Genomic DNA, 16,353 nt, shown 5'->3' on the forward strand with positions numbered 1-16,353 from the left:
CCGCAGACCATAGACATTCTATCAGGACTCAGCAACATCCTCGCATTATTTCTACAGCACAATGTTCACCAAAATCTACGGGTTTCAAGCGCTTAGGGAATTTTGGAGAGTAAGGATGGTATTAGAAAATACCAAATTGTAGATCATTTCAAGACGACTCTTTACCGGGAATGGGCCAAAAATATCACACTGCTATTTTTTGTTATTTTCTCAGAAATTATGTATATGTTTTCGGAAAGCATGTTATGTTTGGCGAGAAAATAACAAATTTGCGACAAACATGTTACATGGTCACCATCCAAAAATAACATTTTGCTCTTGAAACATGCCTAAAGCCTAAATCTGAGAACTCTTCTTTGAATATGACATACATTTTTAAAACAATAAAATTTAAATTTGTCACAATTTTTTCTTTGGCAATATTAGTTTACTAGGTGAAAACATTAAATCCTGAAGAAACGTCTTAATAAAAATTGTTTTTGTTCCCTGTGTAGCCCACGGGTGCCACTCAAACTAAAAATAATCTACCAAAATTTGGAGATAATTTCACCAAAAAGCTACCAAACAAAAAAAAACTTGTTTTGTAAAATTTTATTTCTATAGAAAGTTTTGACTTTATAGAAAATTTCGTTAAAATTTTATTTCTACAGACAAGTTTCTCAAAATTTTATTTCTGTGGAAAATTTTCTCAAAATTTTATTTCTGTAGAAAATTTTCTCAAAATTCTATTTCGATAGAATATTTTGTCAACATTTAATGTCTATAGCAAATTTTGTTAAAATTTTATTTCTACAGACAATTTTCTCAAAATTTTATTTCTACAGACAATTTTCTCAAAATTTTATTTCTATAGAAAATTTTCTCAAAATTTTATTTCTATAGAAAATTTTGTAAACATTTGATTTCAATAGAACATTTTTTTTATTTATTTATTTTTATAAAAAATTTTGTCTTGAAATTCACATTTTTGATGCTCTCCCAGAACTCAAACACCGCTGATGATAATTGTGTGGCATTATCAGCAGAAGATTTTGTCAACATTTTATTTTTATAGGATATGTTGTCAAAATTTTATTTCTGTAAAAATATTTTGTTAAAATTGTAGCCCACGGATGCCACTCAAACTAAAAATAATCTACCAAACTTTGGAGATAATTTCACCAAAAAAGCTACCAAACAAAAAAATCTTGTTTTGTAAAATTTTATTTGTATAGAAAGTTTTGACTTTATAGAAAATTTTATTAAAATTTTATTTCTACACACAATTTTCTCAAAATTTCATTTCTGTAGAAAATTTTCTCAAAATTTTATTTCTGTACAAAATTTTCTCAAAATTCTATTTCTATAGAAAATTTTCTCACAATTCTATTTCTATAGAATATTTTGTCAACATTTAATGTCTATAGCAAATTTTGTTAAAATTTTATTTCTACAGACAATTTTCTCAAAATTTTATTTCTAAAGAAAATTTTCTCAAAATTTTATTTTTATACAAAATTTTCTCAAAATTTTATTTCAATAGAAAATTTTGTAAACATTTGATTTCAATAGAAAATTTTGTAAACATTTGATTTCAATAGAACATTTTTTTATTTATTTTTATAAAAAATTTTGTCTTTAAATTCACATTTTTCGATGCTCCCCCAGAACTCAAACACCGCTGATGGTAATTGTGTGGCCGTTATCAGTAGAAAATTTTGTCAACATTTTATTTTTATAGGATATGTTGTCAAAATTTTATTTCTGTAAAAATATTTTGTAAAAATTTTATTTCTGTAGAAAATTTTGTCAAAAATTTATTTCTATAGAAAATTATTTCTTTATAAATTTTTAAAGTAACTCTTCGCTGCAGAGAAATATTTCTACCAAAACATCAAGAATTCCACCAATTTACCAAACAGTAAAAAATCGACCATTTTTGGTAAAATTTTATCAACTGTGACAATCGTGGTGTAGCCGCATTTGAGTCTTATTTTCAAATCTATGGAGATGTTAGGTTAGGTTAGATATAGTAGCAGCCCGTTATTTCAGACTCTATTATTACTGAGTGCTGCTTGATTCCATGTTCAGTTCAATGACAAATGACCTCCTTTAAAAAAAAACAAGTCCGAACAGCTTCTCACATTATGGTGAAACCACTTATAGTAGTCACACACATTAGACAGTCACTAAACCTTCTCGTTTTGATTGCTGATAAACATACCATTTGACATTCGAACAAGTAATTACAGAGCAATTCTGATTAATACACTCGGGAATGTCAACAGCATCGCTTAGAGAGGATAAACAACACCGAAAAACTTTTCGCTTTTCGGTCGAAATGCACTCTTGTATGTAAGGCGGGCGCGATAATATTTGCTCCATGGTTACAGTTATATAAGATTGGAGTGAGCGAAACCCTGAGTGGTTCTCATTTGTTCTGCTAAGACCGGTATTAGGTTAAGGTTTTGAGCTGAAATCACTTTAATTTCACGTTGAGAACAAACTTAATGAAAACAAAATTGAAGAAATCTAGATGAAAAAGAAAGAATGCATCAATACATTCGATTATACTTTCTAAATCGTTCTATTTCCATAAAGTTACCGTGAATATTGCAATCAGAAAACAGAACATAGTACCGTCCTTTATACATTAAAAATGTGCTTATTATGTTCCATATTGTGAATATAGACGTACGTCTTTACTTGAGGCATATTTAAGTTTAACACCTACGTCCAGTTAAGAAACAGGTTTCCCATATTTATCGTAATCTCATATACATAAATACATCCGTCTGGGAAAACTGCTTAATTAATATTTGATTTTATGTTGTACTGATATGGAAAATAAAAAGCCAATCAATCAATATCTTAGTTGGATTATTGTATATGTTGACAAAATTATTTATATATAATATTCATCAACTTACCACTATATCCCATTGTAATGCGTAAATTTTCACTATTTTGTTAATCTTAAACTTTAAAGAAACTCTCTATGGAATCACACGTGTTTAAGCAAGAGATTGTATTCACATACTAATCCAATTAACACAAAAAATATGACTAAAAATTTATTTTGTTATCAATTATTGCTTAGTAAACAAAAAAACATCTTAAAGCAGTTTGAACATGATGAATTTAATGAGTGTGGGTAGCTTAAATGAACGTCAACGTCATTGCGATATGAGAGCAGTAGGTCAATTTTAGATTTAGTTGCAGCTCAATCACAGATTCAGTATTTATACGTAGATCTGTTGCTGCCAATATTACCAAAAGTTGTTTGTACCCAGTAGTATAATAATAATCCATTGCCGCAAAAGAGCTATGGCTATCTGCCATCTGATAAGCCTGGTAATTCCTACTTCCTTATTCTGAAAAGAAACAAATAATTCAATTATATCAAAAATAGGTATATACGTCCTTAAGTTCGGTCTTTTAGAAAAAAAGAACAGATTAAAAAAGTACCTATATAAGCCAATTCAGTTCTTGATCGGTTTATGTAGAGTGGTTTATAAATAATTACAAACAGATTTGAACCAATTTTCGCATGGTAATTAGAGAGAAACATTTCAGTCGAATCGGATGAAATTTTATCCATCAGAAGTAAAATTTTGGAGGTCGGTATATAAGAAGGCTATATATAATTATGAACTGATGACCAATTTTTGAATGAAACAATAGCCTATAAGCATATGGTGACGAAATGTAAAAGTTATTATGTGGGATCGGGAGTAATTCACAAAGAAATAAAGAAATATCCAGGCTTTTCGTTAATCCCTCGCACCACTGGGTACAGTCATGGTCACAACAAGATTGATGTGTATATGTATATGTAACGCTCATGCAGTACACAGAAAAGCGTTCTCTGAGAAAAAAATCAACTACCTCATGGAGAAATTAACCCACAAGTTGTTAGACGTCAATTATTTTTTTATATTTATCTCTTAATTAAAAATGAAATAGAAAAAAATAAATTTCTATATATAAGAAATATAAAAGAAACTGTAAACCTACTTATTCTATATATACACGCAAAAAAATAATTACTTCCTTCCAAACAAAAAATATCGTTTCTCATTTGTTTTTCGCTGTAAGAAAGTTTACTTGGAAGAAAAGTACATATTTTTTTTTTTAACAGAAACAGAAAACATTTATTTCGGTTCCGTGGAGCAATGTTAGTACGTCCGGCTTGCATACCAAGGATCGTGCGTTTGATACCTGCTTCGACCGAACACAAAAAAGTTTTTTTCCAAACGTTTTTTTTTTCTTTGCGTGTATATATTCCTTCGTTAAACTGGCAATACACATAGAAAAAGGTCATTTGTAAAAGTGGTGATGAAATTAACTTTTTGCCTTGGAGCTACACAACTTTTTCTCTGGAAATACAATTTCACCCAAAAGATAGTGGCATTTCAAAGTTATTTCTAATTCATAAAATTGTGAGGAATACAGGACCCAAAAGTTAAGACAGTGTCATTCATATTCCGAAATCAATTTCGAGAATGTTGGACCATTTTTTCTAATCGAATTCGCCATTATATTTGTTTAAAAAAAAATTATATTTATTTTCATACCCTCCACCGTAGGATGGGGGTATATTAACTTTGTCATTCCGTTTGTAACACATCGAAATATTGCTCTAAGACCCCATAAAGTATATATATTCTGGGTCGTGGTGAACTTCTGAGTCGATCCGTCCACCTGTTGAAATCACGCTAACTTCCGAACGAAAAAAGCTATCGACTTGAAACTTGGCACAAGTAGTTTTTATTGATGTAGGTCGGATTGTATTGCAAATGGGCTATATCGGTCCACTTTTACGTATAGCACCCATATAAATGGACCCCCAAATTTGGCTTGCAAACCCTCTAAGAGAAGCAAATTTCATCCGATCCGGCTGAAATTTAGTACATGGTTTTAGTATATAGTCTCTAACACCCACGCAAAAATTGGTCCAGATCGGTTCATAATTATATATATCCCCCATATAAATCGATCCCCAGATTTGGGTTGCGCAGCCTCTAAGAGAATAAAATTTCATCCGATCCGGTTGAAATTTGGTACATGATGTTAGTCTCTAACAACTATGCACAAATTGGTCCACATCGGTCAATAATTATATGTAGCCCCCCTATTAAACCGATCCCCCGATTTGGCTTGCGGAGCCTCTAAGAGAAGCAAATTTCATCCGATCCGGCTGAAATTTGGTACATGGTCTTAGTATATGGCCTCTAATGACCATGCAAAAAGTGGTCCACATCAGTCCATAATTATATATAACCCCATATAAACCGATCCCCAGATTTGACCTCCGGTGCCTTTTGGAGAAGCAAAATTCATCCGATCTGGTTGAAATTTGGTACGTGGTGGTAGTATATGATATTCAACAACCATGCCAAAAGTGGTCCATATTAGTCCATAATCATATATAGCCCCCATATAAACCGATACCGAGATTTGGTTTTGGAGCCTCTTAGAGGGGCAAATTTCATCCGAGTCAGTTGAAATTTGGTACATTGTGCTAGTATATGGCCGTTAACAACCATGCCTAACTAGGTCCATATCGGTCTATAGTTATATATAGCCATCAGATAAATCGATCCCCAATCACACAAAAATTGGTCCATATCAAGTTCATAATTGTATATAGCCCCCATATAAACGAGCCCCATATATCAATTCTGGCCTACGTACCGTGCAAAAGTCCATATCGATTCGTAATTATTTGTAGACTTACCTATACATACTTTTTTTGTCTAATATATACCACGTATGGACTAACTCACAATTTAGAAAACGATTTAATATACCAAAACCCAAGTAATTCGATTATGGATGACAGTCTTTCGTAGAAGTTTCTACGCAATCCATGGTGGAGGGTACATAAGATTTGGCCTGGCGGAACTTACGCCCATATATATTTATTTTTTAAATGAAAAACTTAATTTTCTTAATGAAACAATGTTAAATTTTAGACAACAACAAAAAAATCAAATTTTCCCTTTAATGGAAATTTATTTCGTGCACTTAATTTCTTTTTATTTGCATTTTAATTCTATGTCAATACTTGTTTAAAATTGTATAATTAATTTTCCCTAGCCCAACGAATTTTTCTTAATTCCATGTATATATGTCTCAAAAAAGTTATGAACTAAATGCCAGTAAAATTTCAATGACATATAAATCAAATCACTAAATTAAAACTGCAGTAATATAATATGCAGACGATTACATTTTTATCAATTTTTGTAAAATTATGAATGGAAAGGATCCAATATATTGATTGTGAAACATTGAAGCAGAATTTTTAATACTCATCTCAATAGAATACAATTTGCAAAATTGCAAAATAATATTTTTAGACGGTGAAGATGGAACATTTTTTTCGTAAAAATATTGTTTTCTCGGCAAACATATACATGGTTGCCGGAATCAGATACATAATTTTCGAGAAGATAACATGGTTCCAACAAAAATGTTCAATGTTCACCATCAAAAAATAACATTTTGATCTTCAAACATGTTTGGGGTGATCATATTCCTTCTCTGGATGCATGCATGAGTGGTTATTTTATTTGAGATACTATAGCAAACGTCTCACGCATTTGTGACAGGTGTCCAAGTTTGAGTACACGTCTAAACTTCCATTATTGTACCATCCTCCATAGGATGGGGTGGGTATATTAACAATTTCATTCTGTTTGTAACATACCGAAATATTGGTCTCAGAGCCCATAATGTATATATTTATTCAGAGTCGAGGTAAAATTCTGAATCGACCTAGCGATGTAAGTCTGATGAAATCACCCCAAATTCCGAACTTAACAAGCTATAGACTTGGCACAAGTAGTTACTATTGATGTAGGTCAAAAGGTATTACCAATGAGCCATATCGGACCACTTGCTGGAGGTGCAAACTTTATCCGATTCTGTTAAAATTTGGTACTTACTGTAAGTATATGCATCGTTCAAATCCTGGAAAAATGGGTCCATATTGGTTCATAATTCTCATTCTCTTTTTGCGATATATTAATAAAGCATTTCACGTAGAAATAAATATTCGTTTAAAAATCCAAATTATAATAAATTCTTCCCAGTACAAAATGTGTTCTTAATTCCAAAAAACTTTAAACCATAGATACAAGAGAAGCAAATTTACAAAATTCATTTCCTAAATTTATTAATAAAAGTTTTTGTGAAGCAAAGATTATAAGCTATATTTTAATAAAAATTGTATTATTTTAAAACAGTTTTTCCTGAAATTTAGGTTGCGTAATCTTGATGGATAAAGCCTGGCTGTTGTTTCTCTTTGTTACTTATTCCAAATGACTAGCACTTATTTTCAAGAATATCCATGTATGTTTTTTTTAATCATATATATATTAGTCAATTTATTTTGATAAAAACTTTTGTAAATGCTTCGCTATAATCAATATTCTACCAAAGGTACTTCCAAAATAATGCAGTTGCTATGACAATATAACTTGATGCACTAGCGCCAATTGCTGCCCCTGTATTGGGCTTGTGAGTAACTGGTGGCTGTGGCGGGGGCTTGGTTGGTTGATGAGTGGGAGACTCCGTAGTTTGTTCATCTGAATCCTCGAGGAATGGGATGAGACTATTACAACCTGGCATTATGCTGGGATTACAAAAATAGCAACCATCTGATGTTAGACAAGTTTTTTGTTCTTCTAGTGTTGTGGCACATCCCCGCTTAATTCGATCACCTTTCTTCAAGGCATAACACAAGATATTGGGTACACGATTAAGATTGCATCGTGTGGGATCTTTATATATTATATCATCCTGAATTGTGCAGGTAGGGTCCTAGACAATTCAAACGATGGGAGTTGATTTAAATGAAATAACTGATATCTAATAAAAATTTCAAAAAAACCCTAATGCTTACCGTCTTAGAATCACACTGTACACAAAAAAAGGCACTTGGAATCCATTCATTGCAATCATCGTCATTACATTTGTGACATTGATTCAATATATCCACGTCACTACCTTGACATTTCATGCGAAGATTTTCCGGAATTGTATTCAAACACCCTTTAGCTAGGATTGATTCTAGAAAGTATCAAAACATAAATAAAAAACAATAATTCATTAAATATATTTGCCTAATATACCTCCATCGAAGACTGTAGCACAAACTTGTTGACCATTGTTACAGATCTCTTTGCGTTCATGTCCTATTTGATTACAATCATCACCCTCACATACATTGCATGACCGTTCTGCAGCATTCGAATCGATTTGGAAAACTAAGAGCAGGGCCAATAGCAGGAACTTTGTAGCTCCACAGATATTATCACAGTGAGAAGGCAACAGCATTTTCAGATTTCCTAAATAAGATTGACCACATTAGCCATCATGCTAATATCTTATAAAGAGTTGAAGTGGAATGTATTACATGTCCCTATCACATTCAACAAGTACTACTTATCGATGACGATATTGCCGTAATATTTATCAATGTTTGCATTTGTCTTAAGTGTCAATCTATGCAGACTAAAGGGGAAATTAGGGATGTCGGAATAAAATTCAAATAACCTACTAGGAATCCTATAGAACAAAAAGGTTTTAAGAAGGGATAAACCCCTAACAAAATAGGCAACGAAAATTTCGATAAGCGTTTTTTTTTCTTCATTTTATTTCATGAAACTTGTTTGATTTTAGTTGAGTTTTGCACAAAGTGAAAAAATTTTAATTTACATAATTTGTTTTTAACTTTGTATAGCTCTATATGCAATTAACCAATTTTTAACTCCAATTTTTCTTCAAAATATGATTTTTTTTTGTTATTGTTGGTTCTTCTTCAATAGTTTTTGTTCCGAATTCAGCTTAAAACCATGCGTTGACTAAACTACAAGAGTAGCTTAACCAACGAAAAGTATGTTTGTCATTTGGATAATTCACTAACCCAATGTGAATATTAATACTCGAACCTCCCGAAAACACAATGTTTATTGATAATAGAATTATTTGCTGGATTTGTTTTGAAATTTTTTTTACAGAGCACAAAAAGTGAAACTGTTTAGTAAATTTTATTCACACAGAAAAAAAAGTAAACTGCATTATAGGGAATTAACTATCTTGTGCGAAAATTGAACTAAATTGTATTCCAAATTTTGAAATTCATTAAATTAATGAAAATTTTCCAAAATTTTTTGATTTTTAATTACCATTTACGAAATTCCTCTTCCTCCAAAAGAAAAATGAACTAAAAATAAAGAAAAAATCTTAGACGCCAGATCATTCCCATTTTAACCACGCTGTAGTTCATTCTTACTATTTTTGAGAAGTGTACGAAAAATGTCTTCTGTTTTACTTAGAATTTAACTAATTTGTACGTCACTGGAATTTTACTGCTATTTAGTCTATAAAATTTTTGAGACATACTTGGAATAAAGGAGGAATCGTTGGGCTTCGGGAAAATTTCTTACAAAAATTTAAAAATAAACTAAAACAAAACAAGTATATATGGCCGTAAGTTCGGCCAGGCCGAATCTTATGTACCCTCCACCATGGATTGCGTAGAAACTTCTAAGAAAGAATGTCATCCACAATCGAATTACTTGGGTTGTGGTATCTTAAAACTTCTTAACATCGTTTTCTAAATTGTGAGTTAGTCCATACGTGGTATATATTAGACAAAAAAGTTATGTATAGGTAAGTCTACAAATAATTACGAATCGATATGGAATTTTGCACGGTACGTAGAGAGCCAGAATTGAAATATGGGGGTTGCTTATATGGGGGCTATATACAATTATGAACTTGATATGGACCAATTTGTGTGTGATTGGGGATCGATTTATCTGAGGGCTATATATAACTATAGACCGATATGGACCTAGTTAGGCATGGTTGTTAACGGCCATATACTAGCACAATGTACCAAATTTCAACTGACTCAGATGAAATTTGCTCCTCCAAGAGGCTCCAAAAACAAATCTCGGGATCGGTTTATATGGGGGCTATATATGATTATGGACTGATATGGACCACTTTTGGTATGGTTGTTAAATATCATATACTACCACCACGTAGCAAATTTCAACCAGATCGGATGAATTTTGCTTCTCCATAAGGCACCGGAGGTCAAATCTGGGGATCGGTTTATATGGGAGCTATATATAATTATGGACTGATATGAACCAATTCCTACATAGTTATTGGATACAATATACTAACATCACGTACCAAATTTCAACCGAATCGGATGAAATTTGTTCTTCCAAGGGGCTCCGGAGGTCAAATCTGGGGATCGGTTTATATGGGGCCTATATATAATTATGGACCGATTTCGACCAATTTTTGCATGGGTGTTTAAAGCCATATACTAACACCACGTACCAAATTTGAACTGAATCAGATGAATTTTGGTCTTCCAGGAGGCTCCGGAGGTCAAATCTGGCGATCGGTTTATATGGCGGCTATATATAATTATGGACCTACGTTGACCAATTTTTGCATGGTCATTGGAGACTATATACTTTCACCATGTACCTAATTTCAACCGGATCGGATGAAATTTGCTTCTCTTAGAGGCTCCCCAAGCCAAATCTGGGGATCGGTTTATATGGGGGCTATATATAATTATGGACCGATGTGAACCAATTTTTGCACGGTTGTTAGAGACCATATACCAACACCATGTACCAAATTTCAGCCGGATCGGATGAAATTTGCTTCTCTTAGAGGCTCGGCAAGTCAAATCGGGGAATCGGTTTATATGGGGGCTATATAATTATGGACCGATGTGGACCAATTTTTGCTTGGTTGTTAGAGACTATATACTAACACCATGTACAAAATTTCAGCCGGATTGGATGAAATTTGCTTCTCTTAGAGGATCGGCAACCAAATTTGGGGGTCCGTTTATATGGGGAATAAACGTAAAAGTAGACCGATATGGCCCATTTGCAATACCATCCGACCTACATCAATAACAACTACTTGTGCCAAGTTTCAAGTCGATATCACGTTTCGTTCGGAAGTTAGCGTGATTTCAACAGACGGACGGTCGGACATGCTCAGATCGACTCAGAACTTCACCACGACCCAGAATATATATACTTTATGGGGTCTTAGAGCAATATACCGATGTGTTACAAACGGAATGACAAAGTTAATATACCCCCATCCTATGGTGGAGGGTATAAAAATGTACTAAAAATAAAGAAAAAATCTTAGACGCCAGATCATTCCCATTTTAACCGCGCTGTAGTTCATTCCTACTATTTTTGAGAAATGTACGAAAAACGTCTTCTGTTTTAGTTAGAATTTAACTAATTTGTACGTCACTGAAATTTTACTGCCATTTTGAGACATACTTGGTATAAAGAAAGAATCGTTGGGCTTCGGGAAAATTTCTTACAAAAATTTAAAAATAAACTAAAACAAAATAAAATTTTTGCTATAAATATTAGTTCATTTTAGCACCAGTTTTAAAGCCGATTTTTTTTCTGTGTACTATGACAAAAAGTATTAGCTTATTTGTATCAATTAGTAAAATATTTAGTTAGAGTTTTCTAAAACAAACCTACATTTTTTGTCATGGTTGGTTGGTTCACTTTTTTTAGTGACACCATGGGTATGAGACTTCTAACAAGTCACTTGACATTTTCTAGGGCTAACAGTTAGATACGCCATAAACTTCTAAAACGTATAAAGAAGAATTTCGATGTTTATAAAATATAGTTTTGTGAAGCGAAAAACGCAGTTGAAGTAAAGACTTGTCTTGATGGCAAGTTTCCGGTGACTGACTCAGGAAGAACCATCATCAATAATTAGTAGCTAAACTTAGGAGTGGCGATATGAGTACTGAAGGAGTGTAGAAAACTAAACTCGAAAAGAGGTTCACAAACTGATTTGGAACCTTACAGGGAAATTTTATGAATAGAAAGCTATATAAGGATTTCAACTGAACAAATACGGGCGTAAGTCCGCCCGTATTTTTGGCCAAAAACCAAAATGGAGATGAACAAGGTTAATAAAAGAGATGTTTGCTTTCAGCACTGGATGCAACATTTGTATGGGCTATCTAGAACATCGTTGCACTGGTGTTCTATCCAGAACATCTCATCAGTGCAAGTCTGGCCGGTGTTGATTGTATTTAGATAAAGTGACGCTTCTTCGATTCACAATAGCAATTTATTGTGACTAATTTATCCAAAAACATAAAATTCAAAATAGCACAGTGCTATAAATAATCGAAGCAATAAATATTTATTACTATTTGAGCATTTTATACATTAAAAATGCAAGATTTCACTTCTTTTCTGTGATCGTTTCTAAACAGCTGATGACAGTGTTGAATATTTTTGGAGATATCCTGGACAAACGAATAATCTGTATTCTTTTAGTCCTTCACGCCTTAGGGTAACCAGTGCTAAAAGAAAACTGTCCTAGAGCTGAGTTTTTCTATATACATGTCAAAATGTATGAAATATCGTTCCATCATATTATTTCCAATTTCAATCGAAAGTCATCAGAGTGAATTACACGAATCAGGAGGCAAAGCAGGCCGCTGGAACGGCAAGAGTTGTAAGAATCCTGGACTTCTAAGGGTGAGACACAAGGGTAGAAGATCTACAAAACTTATTGGAGAACGCGAACCTGATAGAATAACTTCCGATTGAGAAAACTACAGAATGAAGGGAAAATAATTTTGAAGAATCATCATGGACCAATACACAGAGTGGCTGATATGTTATGCAATAAAGTAAAGCGCTTTACATACATTTTATTCTTCAAGAGAAAAAATTGAGAAATAAAATCAAAATTTTAAATCAATTTCGATTTATTCTGAATAATTCCCGCTACTCAGGAATATTTTTCTAGGAGCTTTTTCGAAATACATATATTTGAAACACCCAGAAATGTCAGTATCACCATCGAGTGGAGAAAACTTTTTGGTATTCGACCATAACTGGCAAATGTTCTCGTGTTCCTTTCGTTGAAAAACGGATATAAGAATCATAACAACATGGTGGCCCCGTAGTATCAACTAACAATCTTCATAAATACTCAAAAAAACTCCCTCTCGAATCGAAACTTCATGACTTATTTTGTTTTTCTATCTGACATTTATAATTATAGTTTTAAAATATGTGATTTTTCTAAAAGTTCTTAAAGAAATATGCAATTAGTACTAGGATATAACTCTCTACGCCTGTATTGAACGCTGATCCCGAATTCGAGTTCGTTGGTGGAGAATTTGAATCAGGAGTTGGAGGTTTAGGTGAGGGTCTTGAATTTGGTGGTTTACTTGGTTTAGCCATACCCTGTAAAGCTGGTATAATTCTATTGCAGTCTGGCGCAATACTGGGATTGCAAAAATAACATCCATCGGAAGTCATACAAGTTCTCTGCTCCTCCAGTGTAGTGGCACATCCTCGTACAATACGTTTTTCTTTTTTAAGGGCATAACACAATAAATTAGGTGTTCGACTCAGATGACATCGGGTTGGTTTCACCATAATACTGTCCTCTTCAATGGAGCATTCGGGATTCTAGATTATCAAAATTGATAAAAAACAATTTTGTAATTATTAATGTCTCTCATATTTTTTTCATTATTATTGAAAGCAACATAGACAAGAAAGAGCTAAGATCAGAAGGAGAAAATTATGCGAGACCCTTTCACAATTTTCACGTATTCATCACAACTAACCGAGCCGATGTAAACATTTGATTTGTAAACCATAACGATTATTCGATACTCTTTCGTAGAGCCAACTATTCGATATTTTATCATATAGCCTTCTTCGGAGCACTCTATAGAAGAGATAGGTTATTCAAAATTTCTTGAAAATGATATTGTTATGAGTTGCAATCAGAATCAATAATTTGGCAAAGTTGACTTTTCGCGTTTTCGACCTTTAAAACTATGTATTTCGATCATATTGTAATTTCAATCAAATTTCGACTTTTCCATAAAATCGTAAGTCAGTAAACATACGATAATTTATCTTAAAAAAAATATATATAAGATATTTAGTCTGAAATTTTCTGTGTAATATTTGTAGGATAACTTGGTAATTACCATGGATTTAGTTTTATACCTTTAATCCTTGTATATAGAAAAAGTTTCTTACCCATCTAGAGTCACATTGAGCACAATATAAATCACTTAAGGCCCATTCATTGCATTCATCATCATTGCATTTATGGCATTGACCGAGAATGTCTATATCACTGCCATTACATTTTTGGCGAAATTTTTCCGGTATCGTATTCAAACATCCCTTAGCTTGAATGGTTTCTAAAAGCAAATATAAACAATATAAATAAAAATTTAATACATTTCCAATTTACTCAATTTACCTCCAGCAAAAATTGTGGCACAAATATTCTCATCTTTGGAACATTTCTCTACAAATCTATGGGATTTTTCTATACATTCAGCACCTTCACATTTGTAACACGAACGTTCTGCTGCAATCGAAAGAACTTGAAGCAAAAGGACTAAAGTCAATAGCAGAATATGGCTTCCAGTACAGAAACCTATAAATTGTGACTTTAACTGCATTTTATGCTTGTCTAAATACGACTAATTTTTTATCATAATATTAGGAAATATATAAGTTCTGCTCTATCCATTAAGATATTTCAATAGTTTTGAGGGGCTATTCAGTTAAAATTTTATCAGTTTTTTATGTGCATTATACTTGACACTACACAAATACAAGAGGGAAATAGGGATGCCGACACGGGAACGGGATAAAATAGAATTTATACTAACCGTTGGTTATACACTTCACCACTACTGTGGTACAGGGTAATAAGTTTGTGCATTTGTATGTAACCCCAAGAAGGAAAAGTCTGAGACCCATCGTTTAGTATACTGATCAGCTTAGAATTAAATTCTGAGTCGATTTAGCGGTGTCCGTCTGTCTGTTAATTTATTTTTGTGTGCAAAGTCCAGCTCGCAGTTTAAGTCCGATCGTCCTCAAATTTGGCATAGGGTCCTTTTACGGCTCAAAGACGATCGCTATTAAAATCGGTTCAGATTTAGATATAGCTGCCATATACATGTATAACCGATCTGGTTATAAATGACGTATTTATCAATCGATCTTATTCCAATTTCGCATAATCAAATATTTTGTGAGTCTCGTAAATTTTGCAGAACATCAGTCAAATCGGTTCAGATTCAGATATAGCTCTCATATATAGCTATCGCCCGATTTACACACCTATAGCCCAGAGGCCAATATTTTGTTACGATTTACGTGAAATTTTGCAAAGGGAGTAGAATTAACATTATAGATATGCACAACGAATTTGGTTGAAATCGGTACAGATTTACATATAGCTCCCATATATAGCTTTCGCCCGATTTACACTCCTATGGTCCCAGAGGCCAATATTTTGTTCCGATTTACGTGAAATTTTGCACAGGGAGTAGAATTAACATTATAAATATGCGTACCGAATTTGGTTGAAATCGGTACAGGTTTACATATAGCTCCCATATATAGCTTTCGCCCGATTTACACTCCTATGGTCCCAGAGGCCAATATTTTGTTCCGATTTACGTGAAATTTTGCACAGGGAGTAGAATCAAAATTATAAATATTCGTACCGAATTTGGTTGAAATCGGTTCAGACTTAGATATAGTTCCTATATATAGATTTACACTCCTATGGCCCCAGAGGCCAAAGTTTTACCCCGAGTTACGTAAAATTTTTCATAAGGAGTAGAACTAACATTATAAATATGCATACCGAATTTGGTTGAAATCGGTTCAGATTTAGATATAGCTCTCATGTATATCTCTCGTCCGATTTGCAATTATATGACCACCGTAGATAAAAATCTACGGTAAATCATTCTGATTTACTTATAATTGTGCACAGGGAATGGCAATAACATTTTTACTATGCATGCCAAATTTAGTTGAAATTGGTTCAGATTTAGATATAGCTGCCATATATATCTTTCGTCCGAAACGCACTTATATGGCCCCAGAGGTCAACATTTCACTCCGATTTACTTGAGGTTCTGCACACAGAGTAGGACAAACAGTTTTGCTATGCATGCAAAATTTGGTCAAAATCGGTTTAGATTTAGATATAACTCTCATATATATTCACCCGATTTAGATTCATATGACCACGGAGGCCAAAGTTTAATTTCGAAAATTTTGAAGTTTTGCACTGAGAGTTCAATTAAAATTTTAGCAATGTGTGCCAAATTTTATCAAAATCGGCTCAGAATTAGATAAAGCCCCCATATATATGTTCTTTCACAATACCAACATGTTCCTTGTAAAATCGCCACTGTTAAGTCGAAAACTCACAAAATCTATTCAAATTTACCTATACTCTAATTCGTATATATTGACCTAT

At 32.9% G+C, this 16,353-nt stretch overlaps 3 protein-coding genes across 3 annotated transcripts in view; all 3 read right to left on the reverse strand.

The window, feature by feature from the left end:
• The window catches only part of LOC142240025 (antitrypsin-like), a 38,429-nt gene that overhangs the window by 2,989 nt on the left and 19,087 nt on the right, over window positions 1-16,353 (reverse strand). The gene's annotated exons all lie outside the window — the stretch shown is intronic.
• LOC142238429 (uncharacterized) lies at window positions 7,344-8,361 on the reverse strand. The gene is made up of 3 exons (XM_075310064.1): window positions 8,121-8,361; window positions 7,892-8,058; window positions 7,344-7,809 (listed from the first exon to the last, which is right to left on the reverse strand). Exons 1-3 carry the CDS (start codon window positions 8,323-8,325, stop codon window positions 7,420-7,422), a joined length of 762 nt encoding a protein of 253 aa, XP_075166179.1. The 5' UTR covers window positions 8,326-8,361; the 3' UTR covers window positions 7,344-7,419.
• On the reverse strand, window positions 13,063-14,565 carry LOC142238428 (uncharacterized). The gene is made up of 3 exons (XM_075310062.1): window positions 14,326-14,565; window positions 14,097-14,263; window positions 13,063-13,511 (listed from the first exon to the last, which is right to left on the reverse strand). Exons 1-3 carry the CDS (start codon window positions 14,528-14,530, stop codon window positions 13,119-13,121), a joined length of 765 nt encoding a protein of 254 aa, XP_075166177.1. The 5' UTR covers window positions 14,531-14,565; the 3' UTR covers window positions 13,063-13,118.

This window comes from Haematobia irritans, chromosome 5 (assembly GCF_050003625.1).
Source record: "Haematobia irritans isolate KBUSLIRL chromosome 5, ASM5000362v1, whole genome shotgun sequence".
NCBI classification, from domain to species: Eukaryota; Metazoa; Arthropoda; class Insecta; order Diptera; family Muscidae; genus Haematobia; species Haematobia irritans.

Excerpts from the sequence above, each read along its gene's own strand:
- LOC142238428 (XM_075310062.1), bottom strand. The coding sequence starts at position 14,530 with ATGCAGTTAAAGTCACAATTTATAGGTTTCTGTACTGGAAGCCATATT. Across the intron at positions 14,264-14,325 it reads TGCCACAATTTTTGCTGGAG|AAACCATTCAAGCTAAGGGA; the intron begins GTAAATTGAGTA and ends ATTTGCTTTTAG. Across the intron at positions 13,512-14,096 it reads CTCAATGTGACTCTAGATGG|AATCCCGAATGCTCCATTGA; the intron begins GTAAGAAACTTT and ends TTGATAATCTAG.
- LOC142238429 (XM_075310064.1), bottom strand. The coding sequence starts at position 8,325 with ATGCTGTTGCCTTCTCACTGTGATAATATCTGTGGAGCTACAAAGTTC. Across the intron at positions 8,059-8,120 it reads TGCTACAGTCTTCGATGGAG|AATCAATCCTAGCTAAAGGG; the intron begins GTATATTAGGCA and ends GATACTTTCTAG. Across the intron at positions 7,810-7,891 it reads TACAGTGTGATTCTAAGACG|GACCCTACCTGCACAATTCA; the intron begins GTAAGCATTAGG and ends TGAATTGTCTAG.